The 16496-nt window shown below is 48.9% G+C and overlaps 1 protein-coding gene across 4 annotated transcripts in view; it reads right to left on the reverse strand.

Moving 5' to 3' along the window:
• Window positions 1–2630: 2630 nt before the first annotated feature.
• ANP32A (acidic nuclear phosphoprotein 32 family member A) overlaps window positions 2631–16496 on the reverse strand; it is a 35429-nt gene continuing 21563 nt past the window's right edge. Inside the window, exons 2-7 of one of the 4 annotated variants that reach the window (XM_037502801.2) lie at window positions 10342–10491; window positions 10004–10126; window positions 7732–7936; window positions 6351–6463; window positions 4073–4136; window positions 2631–3842 (exon numbers count right to left, since the gene is read on the reverse strand). In XM_037502801.2, the coding sequence (XP_037358698.1) occupies window positions 3781–3842; window positions 4073–4136; window positions 6351–6463; window positions 7732–7936; window positions 10004–10126; window positions 10342–10491 (717 nt within the window). In that variant the 3' untranslated portion in view covers window positions 2631–3780. Of the gene's footprint in view, window positions 3843–4072; window positions 4137–6350; window positions 6464–6511; window positions 7290–7731; window positions 7937–10003; window positions 10127–10341; window positions 10492–16496 lie in introns of those variants that run through there. The other 3 variants (XM_037502802.2, XM_054688376.1, XM_054688386.1) reach the window with 3 other exon arrangements.

Raw genomic sequence — 16496 nt, forward strand, 5'->3', positions numbered from 1 at the left:
AATAAAAATAGCCTCTGCAGGCCAGTAATTGAGACAAACTGATTGTTTATCCCCCTTCCCTCATTCGCCTGGCACTGTTAACATGTGAATAAGAGCAAGGTATCAAGCTTCAGAAAGACACAGGTGACTTACTAGTTGCTAGTTCTCACCATTTGGAGGGAGCCTTAGTTTTCTTGTCTGTGGAAGCTGTATGATGTATGTATGTATATATGATGTGGAAGCTGTAGGAAGTATGTATGTATGTATGTATGTATGTATGTATGTATGATGTGGAAGCTGTGGGATGGATGTCTGTCTGTATGTATGTATGATGCAGAGCAGAAACTCAAATTCCAGAATCACTGTCACTACTCTCTCTACAGGCACTGGTTTTATCAAGAAATGCAGAGCCTCTTCAGGGACGCTTAACCTCAGTCAGTAAACCAAGTTCACTGTGAATATTTAAAGATGTAGGATGCTCTCCAAAGCCACATAAAACAGCCTCACCATGGTCTCCCTCTTGGGTTTGGCTATTCTGTCCAGGAAGACACTATACTCTGTATCTTCTGCTTCTGCCTGAAACCACACAGCACAGCAGCATGAGCTCCAGGGCAGCCCAGAAAAGGGAGTGCTGACTTCAGGCTGGGCTGACTCCGCCTTGCTGCGACCTTGGGCTCACCTCTTACCTCCCTGAGCTAGGGTTCCCCCTTGTCCAAGGAGATGGTTGGACTAGGTGATTTCTAAGGGCCCTTCCCTCTCCAGGCTCAGTCCCATGGCGCTTGCTAGCACGCAGTGGTGAAACCGCTGGAGCCGTGGTAGGCAGAGGTAAGGAACTGCCTCAACGCAACTGGCTGACACAAGTCCAGGCAGCATGGGAAGCAGGGGGCGCAGAGATGCAGCCTGGCTTTGGGGCCACATGCAACTGCTCTACTTCTGATGCTGGTCTTTTCTGGCTGCCATGACCTTGGGCAAATCACTCTCTGCGCCACCTGTACAACCTCACCTGTGGCACCTACAGGAAGTGGCTGTGAAGATTCCTTAAAATGAAGGAGATGCTGTGGTTAATTAAGCATGGTACGTGGCCTGTAGGAAGGGCTCAATGAAGCTCAGCTCTTACTTCTTTCTGGATGAGCTTCCGCTCTTGGCCATTTATGACTAAGTTCAATAGAAGTAGCCCAGACAGACCTGATTTTACCTTGGCTCCACTAATCTCCAACTCACTCAAGCTTTTTTCCTTGTCTATAAAATGGGCACAAGACCTTTCAAGAGGTGATGTGAATGCTTGCAATGATTAGCAGGTAAGGTTTTCTCCCCTTAGATCCATCAGCATTAACCCATTCATCATCATCTGTTTTGCCTTGTATCTTACAGTGTTTCTTTCTATGCCCATGTGAGCCACTTGATCTTTAAAGCCCTGCTAGAATTCAGGCAGGGTCAACAACCTTTAGGCCAGGCCCTGATTTTACCCACTTCCCTTTTCATCAGCTCTGGGAGGAACAGAGCACACCTGCCTAGCTCCTTCTCAGCCCTGTGCCTAATACAGCTCTGGCCTTTGGGCTGCTACCGCCCCATCTCACACCTGGAATTACCACGTCTGTCTGCTCCAGAGAAAAGGACAGTAGGCACAGGGCCCTGCCTAGAGGGTGGGTGGGTCTCCTGGAAGGGACCCTACCTGAACTAGGACACCCTGTGGGTTCCAGGGCATATGGCTGAGGATGAATATATGTGTGCGCGTATGAAGCAGCACAGTATGTTAGTGTAACTTCTGGAAGGCATGGGACCTTGCACATGAGACTTATAAATGCTGATTTTTGGTGTAGTTACTATACTCTAAGAAAAGTGTTTAAGAAATTCACATACAAGGACCTCCCTGGTGGCACAGCAGGTTGAGAGCAGCACTGTGAAGCTGTCTGCAGCCTCTGCAGTGCGAGGTCAATTCCCGGTCGACCAGGGAGCTATCCACATGGCGCAGCAGACCTCTCCTGTCTTGCCTGCTGCTCCCCTCAGCAGTGCTTTCGGTCCATCTGCCTGTTCTGCTCCCCACTCTGTCTCTGGTGAATCCTCTCACCATCCCGTGCCTCTGGCCTGTACCCCAGCTCTTGTATAAATAAATCTTAAAAAAAAAAAAATTCACACATACACAAAAGTCTAACAGGATGTCCACTGTGGTGCTAAGTGAGAGATAACCCAAATATCTAACCATTTGGTTAGAATTAATCAAATCAGATGTTAATGGGCAATATTATTTATGACATATATTTTAAGACAGAGACATTAAAAAAGGAACAAAACAAACACCATGTAAGCTTCTTAGTGTGTGAAATGTTTTACACATTCCTGAGATTTTCAAGCTAATCTCAACAGCAATGAAACATTTCAAAATAAGTTTCCAAAGTTGGTCTTTTTTGATTTTGACTTGCTAAAATAACTATTATCTTTATCTCCTTAGTTTTCCCTCCCCCACATGAAGTTTTTAATGAAACTAGCACACCAGAGCCTTGCTTTGAGACCTAAACTATGCAAACTTAGTGTCAGCTTGTGTATCCAATAAGAAAATCTATTTTATCAGGTCACAAAAGTCAAGCTTCCCCATCAACTAGCAGGTTATCTGGAATGTATCTAGAAAGATCAACAGCCTGGACTCAAAGAAGCCATTCCTCAAAAAATTGTATAAAAAGATTTATTGAAATTTATCAATGACAAACAGACATAAAACTCAAAGTTTGGCTCTTCTGAGGGGGAGAAAAACCGGTGCAGATGTTTTTTTATACAGATGAAACACGGGCTAGGAAATAACACGTCACTTCTAAAGCAATCCAGAAGAGGGACATGAAAGCAAACCTGTACATTCACTAGGAATTTGCAGTCATTTCAGATTTCCACTAGGTAAGAAAATACAATTTTGCATTAAGTTTTTCCGTGCTCGGGTATATGAAAAAAAAAAACCCAGCCGACATGCAGCAAGTCTCCCGCGCTTAGGTTCGTAAAAATGGTCTAAGCACAGAAGTACAGGTGGAAGAATTCTCTTGTCATTTCGGGAAACAAAGCGTTCTAATAGATCACAGAACAAGATATGACAGTTTTGTTTTAAAATCTTTTAAAGAGGTCGAAGTCTGAGGGTTTGCTTCTTTTAATTGTAATCGCCAAATACACTTTACTTGTAAGTCATGAGGCTGCTGTTTTCAGCTTTCTGGCTCATAGCTCATAAGAGTGACATCAAAGTTGTCTTCACAGAGCAAAGCCCACCACCGCTGGGAGAGGGAGAGGGAATGAGAGACGGGGATGGCCCCAAACAGTGCCAAAATACGCCTTTAGGTTGCTATTTACAAACCAGGGTTTTGGATGCCTCTAGCAGACCCAAGAAATGCAGACATCACATGACCCAGAACAAGAGGTAGGACGTGGCTGGTACTCAGCCCGGGCCAGCCATGGCCTTCCAACTGACTCAAGAGACTTGGGAAATAGCAGGAAAGGTGAGGGACCTCAAACCGTCCTCTTTGTGAGTAAGGAACAAATGCTCACTTGAGGTGTTGTCCTCAGCTATTGCATTTACAGGGACAAAACCAATACAAAGGAAAAGTAGGGGAAAAAAAATAAAGAGTGGCAGTAAAAATAGTACTTTATTCCACCCCCTCCAGCCATCCCTCCCCCCAAAACCCCCAGTACACTTTTCCCCTCTCGTTCCCACAGCAACGTTACAATCAGAAAAAAATAAGTTTCGGGGGGCAGGACTTGGGGGGAGGGGTTACGGGTAAAAACAGTCAAATCACAATAGGAATTTTTCAAAATAGGTTATTCCATTTAGTCATCTTCTTCACCCTCATCTTCAGGTTCTCGTTTTCGCTTTTGACCCCTTTCTTCTTCTGGAAGAAGAAAGAAAAGACATTCAAATTAAACAGTGATCCTGCCTTTAACTCAGCCCGCCTGCTGGAAAACCGGGGGATCATACATCTCAGAAGCTTTGTCATTCGAGGCAAATTGAGGCCAGGGACCAACAAAGCAAGGGGGGACCCACATGCCTCCAACGGGCATGCCTCCGCCCACTGCCAGGGGCGCAGGGCCCACAGGTGCTGAGAGCAAAAAGTTGCCATACCACCAGCTTCTAATTCATAGTCCTCGTCTTCTATTTCCTCGAAGTTATAGTCTTCGTCGTCCTCCTAGGAGAGAAGATGGACGCCCGGCATCAGAAATGGCCCCAGCCTAGGCACATGCTAAGGAATCTACTTTCCCAGACACATTTCAAAGAAGAGGGGCTTGCCCCAGCCCTGACATTTGGGATGAATCTAAAGCAGAGGTTCTTCTGGATACAGTGTCCTTTAAAAAAATCTGCAGAACCCGCCCCCCACCCCCCAAAATACCCATATCACACACAATATTCTCAAATGATGTGGGGGGGAGGGTGTGTGTGTGTGTGTGTGTGTGTGAGTTCTACCCTCTATTAAGAAATCCTGACCTCGAGTCCCCAAAATTTAGGCAGCTTTCCAGTCTATGCACTCTCATAAGAGAACAAGTTTCCCCAACTAACTCCCTGCTACATAAGTAAGGTGCTCTTTCATCTGTCCTCAATCTAGTTTTGGCTTCAAGGAAAGTCTTGTTTCTGTAAATCCAGAGACTGGGCAAGTTCAGTTTTACCCAACCCAGTTTCTCCGCCATCCTGCAAAACTTGTACCACTTGGAAGGGGAAAAGAGGAGGGTAAATTCAAGGTCCCCCTGAGAACTTCATTCCCAGAGACTTGTGATTTAGCAAGACATGTGACTTCTCAACTCAGGACCCTCACTCCATGCTGCCTCTGAAGCCCCACGCAGCAAAACCTGTGTGCTAAATACTGTTCCTGAAGCATCAGGCAGCCCAGTGTTGAAAAAGAACTTGATGATGAACTCACTTCTTTTTGTCTAGGGAAATAGCCTTTTATAATGTCACCAAATAGTCCCTTAGTCAGTCTGTTTGCTAAGACTGTTTTGTGTGTGTGTCTAACCTCTCCTTTACTGGAAGCTGGAAATCGGCAGATGGTCAATGATACAAAAAAAAAAAAAATAAACAAACCCCCCCCCCCAAAAAAAAGAAAAGAAAAAAAAAAAAACCCACAACAAAAACAAACCAAACCAGGAAACAAATCAAAAAGTCCCTGCACATTGCAGCTCATGTGACAGGAAGAGCAAGATGAAAAACCCATTAGCGAACAAGACTTACTGCCGTGTCCAAGGGGGACCTGTTTAAAATACTCCCAATGTTCCTCAGGGGTGAGTCATGCGGCCCCTACCCAAGGAAAAGACACCCACAGAGTACCAAGCCTATGCCACCGACTTCTCTCTTTGCCTTGACCTGCCTCTCCCAAGCCTGGAGTGGGTTGGGTGGGAGATCCTGCCCAAGCAGGCCCCAAGGCAGGCGGGTATCTGTGCCCTTCGTTGAGGGGGGCAGCAAAGTGGGGGAGAAGGCAGGTACCCTGTTCATGCTAACCTGCTAACCATGTCTAAGCCTCTCCAGGTCTATCTTTTTTGCATTAGTAAGATTTGATAGAGAATTCTAAATAGATAACAGAAAGTGACTCTCCTACAATGTCTCCAAACATCCAAACATGAAATCCAGTAGCACACAGTGCCAGCACCCTGGAGAAGAGGATGAAAGCCTAAAATAAGTGGTCACTCTTTGCTACACACTGCCTTTAAGCATTTTACTTACAAATTAGTTTGTCTTCTTAACAATCCAGTGAATTGATCCCTATTTACAGCCCAGCTGTAAAATGATTTCTACTTCATTGATGAAGAAAGAGGTTCAGAAAGGTCAAGGAACTTATCCAGGGACACACAACAAGTGGCAGAGCTGGGATCCAACCCCTCACAGACAGTATTCCTAATCTCTGATCTATTACCCTCACTGACAAGGCACAGTCCTTGTTGGAAGCTGGGAACCAGGCAAAGTATCGGAACGATGGCACTGTTTCCAGGGAACTCATGTCATGCTCTGATTTGGGGTCCAGCAGTTTTTGATCCGACTACCCATCACTTCAAGGCAGTCGTAAATCTCCCTGGCACACAGCATGGGTTCAGTATATATCTTAGTATGAATACAAAGACAAAAAAAAAAAAAACCCAACAAAATGAGGGGTGGATACTGAAACAACTTATTTTCACATGAAAGTCAGGGCCAGGCTTATCACCTCAGCAGGTGCTTCCAGAATCCTCCTCCTCCCTACCCAGGGTGGGCTGCAAGTCTTGCCTTCCTTAAAGCAACCCAGTAAAAGACCTTGAAACGGACTCATTCCCCCAACCAGGGTTTTCCCGGCGACCCGAGGTGTTTGGTGGGACTGACTCAGAGGTAGCAAGTACGGGGGCGCGGGGAGATGGGTCCCCTGCCCGGTGCAGCCTCTCACCTCCTCCTCTCCACTCACATCCTCCTCTTCACCTTCCTCCTCCTCCTCCTCCTCCTCCTCCTCCTCGTCCTCCTCGTCTTCCACTAACTGAGCGTCTTCATAGTACTCTTCCTCTGTGCAGTGAGAGTGGGACAAGAACGGAACTGGTGGTGAGCTGGCTCTCCCTCACAGCGCCAGGTCCCAGGCCAGCGGCGGGCAGGGGCGGTCGTCTTCAGGGTGGGGACCACCAGCCTCCCACACCCACCCAGGGCCAAAGCCCCAACGCGCCAGTGTGACCGAGCACATCCTAAAGTGACCTGAAAGCCAAGTCCACAAGGTCTACAAAGGTGCAGACGATCCCTGGTGGAGGCGGAGACCGCAGAGAAAGAAATAACGGGGGGCCCGGGGAAAACAAAACGTCAATTCACTTAGGAAGGTGAGAAATCTGAGGCAGAGGGGAGAGAAGTGGCGCGTTCCAGGCCACATGTTGAACTAGAGGCACAGCTGAGCCTGGAAACATGGTCACAGGACTCCAATATGGGCCCTTGCTGCTGTATCATGAGATGCAACAAACTAAGACAACAGGGTAAGGTAACTCAAGACTCTGTAAAACACTCCCAACCTAAGAAGGAAAAACAACGGTGTCCGAATTAATTAGGCCATTTCAATTTTCACTTTATTCTGGCCAGGAGGACCTACAGGAGTGCCTGCACTGGCAGCCAGATAGGTTGGCAGGGGGCTGGAGGAAGCACTCCTTTCTTCTTCTTTCCTTCTGGTGGGCCCTGACTGCTTTCCAAACTGCCGGGAGCCCAAGGTGCTGCCTGAGCCTCCTCCACTTCCCAGGCTTCTGGGGCTCCAGAGTCCACACCCGCAAGTCCTGGCCTGTGGTCCTGTGCGCTGCAGCCACCAGGGGGCCTCACAACCTCTCCAGCTCATGACCTGGTCTCCACTACTGGACACCTAGATGGGGAAAGCGGGTCCTCAGGCCACACCCCACTTTCCTCTATCTGCTCCCTTCCTCCCTGGGAGAGTGTCTGAGTCCAGAGATATACAAGGTTCCCATTCCCTAAGGGACTTTGGAAAGAGAAAAAAAAATTGAAGAGGGAATTGAGCTGGTTGATGGTTTTCAGGGGGTTACTACGCTGCTGGAGAAACTCAGCATGTTTCTTTGGAGCTCGTGCACGGTTTTGTTAGGGGAAATCAACCAACAAGACAGACTAGGGACAGGGACAACAGCCACCAAAGCAGACAGCCGCTGCTTTCCTCTGTAGTTTTGGAAAGAGTCTGCAGCTAGAAGGGGCCTCCACCACCCAGTCTGCCCGCTCTGTAAAGCAAGGAGGACCCCAGGGTGGGGGTGTCTCGGGTGGGTCCCAAGCCCTGGCCCGCCCCCTCTGCCACCCACCATCTTCGTCCTCCTCCTCCTCGTCATCATCCAGGCCCTCCAAGTAGACATCGGCATCCGAGTCGGGGGCTTCCTTGTCGTCCTGGTCGAAGCCATCGAGATATGTGAGTTGTGGGAGGAGCTCGAACACGTTTTCTCGGTAGTCATTCAGGTTGGTCACCTCGCAATTGAAAAGGTCTAAGCTCTTGAGGTTTTCTAACTTCTTCTGCAAGCAGAAAACGAAGTCAACAGTGAGTGATCTAGGGGTGGTGGGGGGAGAGGGTGGTATAAGGAGACAACCTGGGAAATAGGAGGGGCAAGTGAGACAGTCTGCAGACAGCCTGGAGAGCTCAAGGGAGCTTGGATTTGGCTCTGCTCAGCCCAAGTGAGCCTGCGACAGGTCAGCCCCAGCTGGTGGGCCTCAGTTTCTTCACCTGGAAAGGGTGGGGTGTTGGACCTGAGGATCTTTTAAGCCTCATCTAGTGCTAACAGTTACTCTACTATAACAGCTTTTTGTTTGCCTTAATAGTGCCTGGCTTGAAATGAACCCAGGCTCTCTTGGTATTCAAGGCTGTCCCGTGAATAAGGAGCTAGAGGGGAACTAAAAAGGCAGCAGGAACTAGCTCCCTCTGCATCTAATAATAATAATGATAAAAATAAAAATGATCATGATGGCAATTCACGCAGCACTTTTTCATGTTAACTTGCAATTTATCCCCACAACCTCAGTAAGGTAGAAACAATTTTCATTTTACAGATGAGGAAATGAAGGGCAGAGAACTGGCAACCCAACCTCAGACCTGTGCTCTTACGCTCTGTAATACTGCCTGTCAAAAAGGGCAAGCAGAAGACCCACAGGGGATCCAGGCCTTGTCCATGGTCCTCAATACAACATGCTTTGGTAAAATCCTTACACCAGATTGTTCTAGCCCATGTTATGCCTGATTGGTGGCTGAGGAAACTGAGGCCCAGGAAGTGAAGGGTCACACGCCTGAGGTAAGGGAAGTATAAAAACATGTGTGGTCTGGGCAGGGGGAGCAGGGTGTGAGTAAGTGAGTGTGTGGGGGGAGGGGTCCAATCTCTAGTGGTGACCAAATTACAGTATTTTATATACTTGGCCCTCACATCCTGCCTCCCAAACATATACAAAATCTCAAAAAGATTTTTTTCTTTTTGTAATGAAATCAAGACTTCCAGGTTGATCAAAAGAGTTTTGCTTTCCCCTGGGATTTCGATGGGCTGTGGCAGGGCGAGAACTTGGGAGAGAAGGTGCACGGGAAGCATATTCTAGTAGCTGACCCCACACCACAGAAGGATAGGTATGGATTAGGCTTGGAAAAGAAATGCCAGCTTCCTAGTCTGCCACGCTGGCCCCATCCCCCAGTTGCCCTGTCCCCACCTCACATCCCCCCAAAGCATCCATGGAGGGCAAGAGTGCTTTTTGGACAAGAACCCTCCAAACTCAAACTGAGGGATGTGCCACCTGCACTCTATATACCCAGAAAAGGGAAATGCAGCAAACTTGGCAAAGTATCCTTGTAATCTTTCCCCAATTGTGGGTGCAGTGATGCTTACTTGCTTTTATAGCACACGTGTTTATTTAAATGTGGCAGCATTCATCCTGACAAGGTAGGAATTGCTATTCTGACTGTGACGTGCCCCTTTCTGGCTAGTGTATCTGTGACGTCCGGGGTGTCTACCGCTCTGTGAGGACCAGCAGAGGAGCCCCAACATTGCCCAGGCCTCTGAGTTCTGGTCACTATCTCACCAGGACTAGAGATGACCAAGGCTACCATCCATGTCCCAGAGAGAAAGGCCGGCGTGAGGGTCCCGGACCACACAGCTCTCTGCCATCCCAGGCCCCAGCCTCAGGCCAGCGACCAAGGAGAAAAGAAGTATAGACTTCCAGGGTCGACTTCATTTTGGATGGCTCCTCCCTCCCCAAAGAGGGGCACCAAGCCATGCTCTAAGCCTGGAGAAAGGACAGCTCAGGTTTCCAAAGCTGAGCAGAAACCCAAAGAGGAAAAGCACTAGACTAGAAATTGAGACCAGGGTCCTACCTCACCTACCCCGACTGCCCATTCTGGCTGTGTGGCCTTGGTCAAGCTATTGAACTTCTCTAGGCCTCAGTTTCTCGATGGACGAAGCAGAAATAGCGGCTCCAATTCTACCTCATAGCACATAATGAGAGTCAAATAAAGTAAGATAAGTGAAAAAACGCAAAAGTAGTATTCCCTGATACCAACCCCTCCCGCCCCCGCCCCGCGGAGAGGGGAGGGCCCAAATGACTCACCAGTGGCTCTATTGTGCTGAGGTCTTTAATTTTGTTGCCACTTAAATTTAGATGCGTGAGATTCGGACACTTTTCTGCCAATACTTCCAGGCCCCCTGAGATTCTGTTATCGCTTAGTTCAAGCTAAACAGGGCAGGGAGAGAAGAAGCAGAAACAGCTCTTAAAATGAAGGCTCCGGGCCCTCTTGAGACAGGCAGGAGGAGCATGTCAGCTCAGGGAACGGCAGGAGTCTTGGCGTGGGTGCCTGGCTTCACTTCCTCCAATCAGGCTTCCCAAACACAACGTAATGAACTCCCTTCCTCTTCCCCCCAGCACACCTGCTCCTACTCTCTATTTACCTTTTTAAGTTTGTTTAACTTTGGTAAGTTTGCGACTGAGATGAGGCCTACATTGATTGTACTTAAGAACTCCAGTTCTTCAAATTCATCTGTGAGGCCTTCAATTTTGCCTTCATTCGACCGACAGTTGTCCAGGACAAGCTCTTTCACCTGCAAAAGGAAGGAGCATGTGAATGGAAGCAAGGAATGGAGGCAGATCCAGGAAGAGTCCATCATACATTACTACCATCACCTCTGCTGGCTCTTCTAGACCACTGCACTGCCAGCACCCACCCTGGTCTCTGCCTGTTGCAATTCCCAACAGGAGCCTTATTAGCCCTCTTGGAGAAGACTAACTCAATAAGCCCTGCTGCTATTGGCAAGGTTGGTGGTCTCATTTCAGCTGCACTGTCACATTCTTCAAAGTTTCACTATAAAATAAAATGCCACCTCCCCAGCTATAACTTTAAGGGGAGCTCTGGGCTTGCCATACATCGGATCCCCTCATCCCACTGCCCATGACGGCCCCAGCCTGACCACCCTCCAGTGGCCACTACTCATTTACCATCCTCAGCAATACCTTTCAGCCCCATGTGACCGTGACCCTCTGTGTGCCAACAGGCCCTGAGATGCACACACAACCCCACTCTCCACTCCTGCCCACTGGGCCGGCATCATCACCATGGCAACTCACTTGGCCTGCCCCACTGTTGGGCCCCCAGACCAGGGAGTGCTCTTTCTATTCACTCACAGTCCACTAGAACTTTCTGCAGCAATAAAAATGTTCTGTACCATTCAAGAGAAGCCACTAGCCACATATGGCCATGGAGCACTTGCAATGTGGCTGACAAGAATAAGGAGTGAGTTTTATTATTTTTTTAAAGTTTTACTTAATTTGAGGGTAAAGAGACGCATGTAGTTACCACATTGGATAGCATGGCTCTAGACTGTTCTTCAGGGTGCTGAAAGTAGATGTGGAAAGAGCAGAAATCCAACTTAGGATGGGTCCACAGTGAAATGATGAACTGGGCAAAGTCCAAAAGTCTATTTTGGGAGGCACCATTGTGGCCCTAACTGTCCCTACCTACAAGCCCTTGGAGGCACTTTTGCACTGTTAGAATTCTTAGATTCTCCTCTATTTTCTTTTTCCCCACACCTGGATCCTAAATCCTTTATTTCTAAGGCAGTCGAAAGAACTGATCAAAAGCTACCCTCTCACGGGCTGTTAAAAGGTGGACAGTCTGAAGTGCAGTTCCAGGCTCCACTATAGTTGGCAGGCAGAGGAAGAGCAATCACATCTCGGGCCTGAAATGACCCAGGGTGTCAGCTAAGGGGGCCATGGCACTTGCCCTCCAGGTGGATGCCCGGTTATCCACGCCTGCCCTGCACAGTCTGGTTATGCCCAGCCTCCTGCAGCTGGCAGGCACATTGATGGTGATCCTTGGAGGGAGAAGCACCTTCATTAGCAATTACCCCCAAGGCAGAAGACGCAGTATTCTTCAGGGACTGACTTCCCTGGAAGGCCTGGAGAAGTCTTCAAGACCCCCCAGAAAAAAGACAAATATAAGAAGGGATTCCAGTCCACCCTCAAAGACTTCAGATGTGGTTGTGCTAGACCGGTCTACGTCTCATCCTCATTTGGCCTCAAAGACAGACAGGATGGGGAGGGGGAGGGCAGGGAGGAGGAGAGGCAGTGCTGGGGGTCCAAGGAATTAATCCTTCCAGAAGTGGTCTCTTTCCGGGAGTCACAATGCTACCTAGGAATTCTACACACATGTTCCAGTCCCAGCTCTGGCACCATATCCAAGTGGGTGGCCACCGCCCTCAGGGCCGCTGAGCAGGCCACCACTCCTAACGCTGCTATTAACAGTAACCATGAGGTCACCAGGTGCACTCCAAGTGCTTCATCTGCACCGCCCGTTCCATCCTTCCAGCCCCTCTGGAGTCTCCCATTCTGCAGTCACAAAAGAGCCAACCACCCAAGCCCAGGACGTGGTGAGAGGAGGCGTCTGCTGGGCCAAGGTGGCCAGTGTTGGCTGAAAGATGAGGAGCTCCCGACAGTGTCTCTGCATTCCCAAACTCTAAGCTGGTGTCCCCAGCCTCTGTGAGACCCCCATCGCCTCAATCCTACAAGTTCCTTCCACGGCCGCTGTTTCCTGATAGCTCCTCTTCCAACTGTTCCAGGGTGGGGGCCACTCCCAGCAGTCCCCACCCTGGTTACACTTCCTCAGTAACCAAAGCACAAAACCTAACCCGGTCCACAGATGAGGCTGTAGTCTGGGAGCAAGGAACTGGAGAGGGCCAGGGGGCCTGGGACCCCACTCTTGCCCGAGCAGAGGAGGCCACTTCCCATTGCTGGGCAAGCCTGTGGCTGCTACGGGTCAGGTCTGGAGGGCCTCTAGGATCCCTGTGGTTTCTGCATTTCCTTCCTGGCTGGGCTTTTTGGGGTTTTAGCACTGTTTAGAGATCAAGAAGGAAAGGGAGAGGTCAAGGCTTCCACCCTGAAGCTGCTGATATTGCCCCAAAGCCCAAACCACCTCAGGGGAAACCCACAGTTCCTTTGTGGGGTGCCATATCAAGGATGGCAGGTGAGCTCCCCGGGGTGTCTGAAGCAACCAAACAGGAAAAAACAAAACTGCCAGCCTAACAATGAGTCTGTGGAAGTCAGGCCACCACCCCCTTGCCTCTACCTGACTCCAAGAAAAGTCACACTTTCTCAGAGCTCCAGGGCAGATACACATGTTTCAAGACCTCCGACAGACCTGTCTCAACTCTGAGCTCACCACTGGCCCTGGTAGCCACTGCTCTAAGGCCTTCCATGAGGAAGAAGGGTTTGCATCCAGGGTGTGTTCTGCTTAAAAAAGGAAATAAAAAAAATGAAGGCCCATTCCCCCTGCCAAATCCTGGGTGTGAGCTAAGTGCAAAGTTAAAATTAAACTGAAAATTTGTACTTTAGGTTTAGACTCTCTCCCAATTTCACTGGCCGTTTAAAAATATCCAAATGTGGTTTCTCTCTTTAGTCCAACAACAGGAATTACTCCACTTGCACCAGGAAACTTTCGAACAGCCCAGGACAAAGTTTCATTCCTTGGGTGTTAACACCCCTGAGCACTCACAATCATGTTCAGACCCCAAGAGAGGGCAGAGGGAGGCACTGAAGGTACCCAGAAATCAGAATGCCTGGCTGTAGCAGCATTTCTTGAAAATGCTGTCCACGGCAGCGTTTTCTCAGGAACAGGAGCTGAGCCGGCCGTGACAAACATGAGCACATCATTACTCGAAGGGACAACCCATTGCTGGCATCAAAACTGAAATCTTATCTTCATTAAAGCTCTCAAATTTGACCAGTCCTCTCTACTTCCCACACCCCACTCTAGGCCTGCGTCTCTCCACGTGGGATCTCTGTGACAGTGAGGACACTGGACTACCAGGAATAAGCCCTGACCTAGAGGCCTAGGAACTGAAAGGGCTGGGTCTCTACCCTCGAGGCCTCAGCCTCTGAGAAAGGGTGTGATGATAGTTATTTTACCCACAAGTGCAAACTCCAGCCTGGACCAAGCCCTCCACTCTCAACCTCCCCCCCACTGCCTCCTGTCTCATGGCTCCCCACCGCTCACCCTTGTGCACAGATCTAGTTCATGTCCCCCTTCCAGGAAGCCTGCCCTGCACCAGCTCCAAGCATCCCTGGGCACCGAGGGCAGCTGCCGCGTGAACCATTTAATAGTGTATTAGGCATCCAATCCTCCTGGAGGTCAGGGACTGTCCTTCTCCATAATCAGCCTAGCGGGGAGCCAATATTGGAGCAAATGCTTAACAAACGCCCTGCTTACTGTGCCAGGCACAGCGCTAGGTGCCCGGCAGCCAGAGAGTGAAACCATTGTGAAAGTTAAAGTGAAAATGGCCCAACACAGAACCAATCCTACTTTTCATAAGCAACAAAGTTTTTTTCAGGGTATGTTCTGTGTCCTCTGTCCCTCCCTCCCTGACAAGCATAAGCCCTAGGTGGGCTTGACCTGACACAGCACTGCACTTGAGGGTCTGCTGCTCATAATGAAGCCCTTGCTCCTGCGACGTTGTTTGCCTGGACACCTGCTGAGGGGATCCAGAGGTGTGTTGCAGTTGCAGCTGGGGTCCATGCCAGCAAGGGGTGCAGTGGCAGTCTAGGAGGAGACAGCTGGTAAACAACCATAGCTGATTGTACCAGGTAGCAGGCCAGAGGTAGGGACGGCGCATTCTTCAAATGCCTCCATGGTCATGTTAATAGCAGGCAAGAGGGACTAAGAAAGACGGAGAAAGATGACATTCTATCAAAGCCTGGGTGGCCATGCATTTGCAGGGCTCAGTGCAAAAGGAAAATGTGACAGCCCATACTCAAATATTATTAATAATTTCAAGACAGCAGCACATTAAACCCAAGAACAGGACCCTTCTGAGCTCCAAGCCCTACGTGAACTCACAGGACAGAGCCCCTTGACGCTAACCTTGATTTAATAGCTTGGTCTTAAAACTGAGCTTTCTGGAGACTAAAACCAGACAGAAGGAAGCCCAAGTGGAATCAGCTCTTTACTTCCCTAACACTTCCTGAGGTAAGTGCAGGTGGACAAAAGGCAGGCGTACAAGTCAGATAATCTGGCTCAAGTTCAAATTCTCTACTTGCTAGCTCCTCTCACCTCTCCAGCTTCCATTTCCTCCAGTGACAATAACGTCCATTACCTAGGGTTGGACTAAATTGAAATAATGCACTTAGAGCATCCTCAGCTTGCAAAGACCCACTTGCCTTCTCCTTGATCCCCAGGCACCTTTACTGCTGTGTCCACAAGGCACGAGAAAGGGAATGAACTCAGGCCGGCAGATCTGACTCACAGGGTGTCTGTGAGGCGCCCTCATGCAACACATGAGGCCTTGGAACATTCTGGAGTCCTAAGATTTCTGGCCCAAATTTACCACCTCCTGATTTTACAGCAACACCTTGTTCTATTTCCTCCCCTCCCCCCGCCCCCACCCCAACCTTGTGCTTTGGTTTCTTTTCTGTCACTGAATAAGGAGTCAATAATTATCGGTAGCTTTGGCTTCAACCTTGTCAGTCCCTGACCAATTTAGTTTTCAGTTTTGCACAAAAGAAAAGACTCAAATCGAACTGACCCTGTGTGTTTCTGGTGCTGACGGGTTTTAAATAGGTCAGCTTTAAAATGGGCCATCCCCTGTTGCAGATCCCATTTCTAGCTAGAAGGCCAAACTGGTTTTTTTTTTTTTTTTTTGGGGGGGGGGTGGGAGGAAAAAGGGAAAAGAACTTCTTTCCAAACATGTTCAGTAAGGATGACAGATGCTGGTGACTGTCCTTCTAACTACAAAATTTCTAGCTTTGCTTAACAGTATAGTCCTCCTTACAAAAACCAGGAAGGTTTCACAGGGGGTTTGTCAAGACTCCAAAGAAAAGTTGGACATTTCAAGAGCTAGAAAGGCCTTAGGGATCATCTAGGTCAGTGGCTTTCTGACCACAATCCACAGTGAAAAACAGTTACCCCCTGACCCGGGGGTGGGGGGGGTAATGTGAAACAAAACTTAGCCTTACATTCACTCTTTTCTGCAACATTATAAAACATTCCTTTTAATGTGACCCATAGTTTGCAACATGCTGGTCTAGCTTAGCTCTCTTTTTCCAGAGGAAGAAGCGAGGTCTGAATTGGGCCTAAGCCCAGGAACCCAGAGTGAGTCTTTGCCTAGCTATACCACCGCTCTGACTGGAAGTCAGTCCCTGGAGGGTTAACAGTGGAGTTAACAGATCCTTCATGTCACTTTCTGCTAACGGGAGGCTCTTCTGCAGCCCCAGTGGTAGCCAAGAAAGACTCTGAACCTCTAGAAGATTTTTAAAAACCCTGACTACGAGGCAGGGCCCTACATACTTCCAAAACCAAAAAATGTCTTCAAGAAAAAAGCGTCTGTGTCTCTAGATTTTGTTTGTTTCCTACAATAGAGCTCTGAATGCACGGGTGGGAGCACATGGCCGCGGGAAGTGGGTGACGCCATCCTTATTATTTTAGGGAACCATGGTACGCAAGCTGAAGTGCGCTGCAGCGGTAATTAAGCTGTCTGCCAGGCCCTGGGTAATAGGCTAAGCGCTGGCTGGGGGAGGGCCCGTATTAACATAAACCCTGTGACTGGTTCCTGCACCGCCT

This window comes from Talpa occidentalis, unplaced genomic scaffold (genome assembly GCF_014898055.3).
Source record: "Talpa occidentalis isolate TD23 unplaced genomic scaffold, MPIMG_talOcc4v2.1 talOcc4.11, whole genome shotgun sequence".
In the NCBI taxonomy this organism is placed as follows: Eukaryota; Metazoa; Chordata; class Mammalia; order Eulipotyphla; family Talpidae; genus Talpa; species Talpa occidentalis.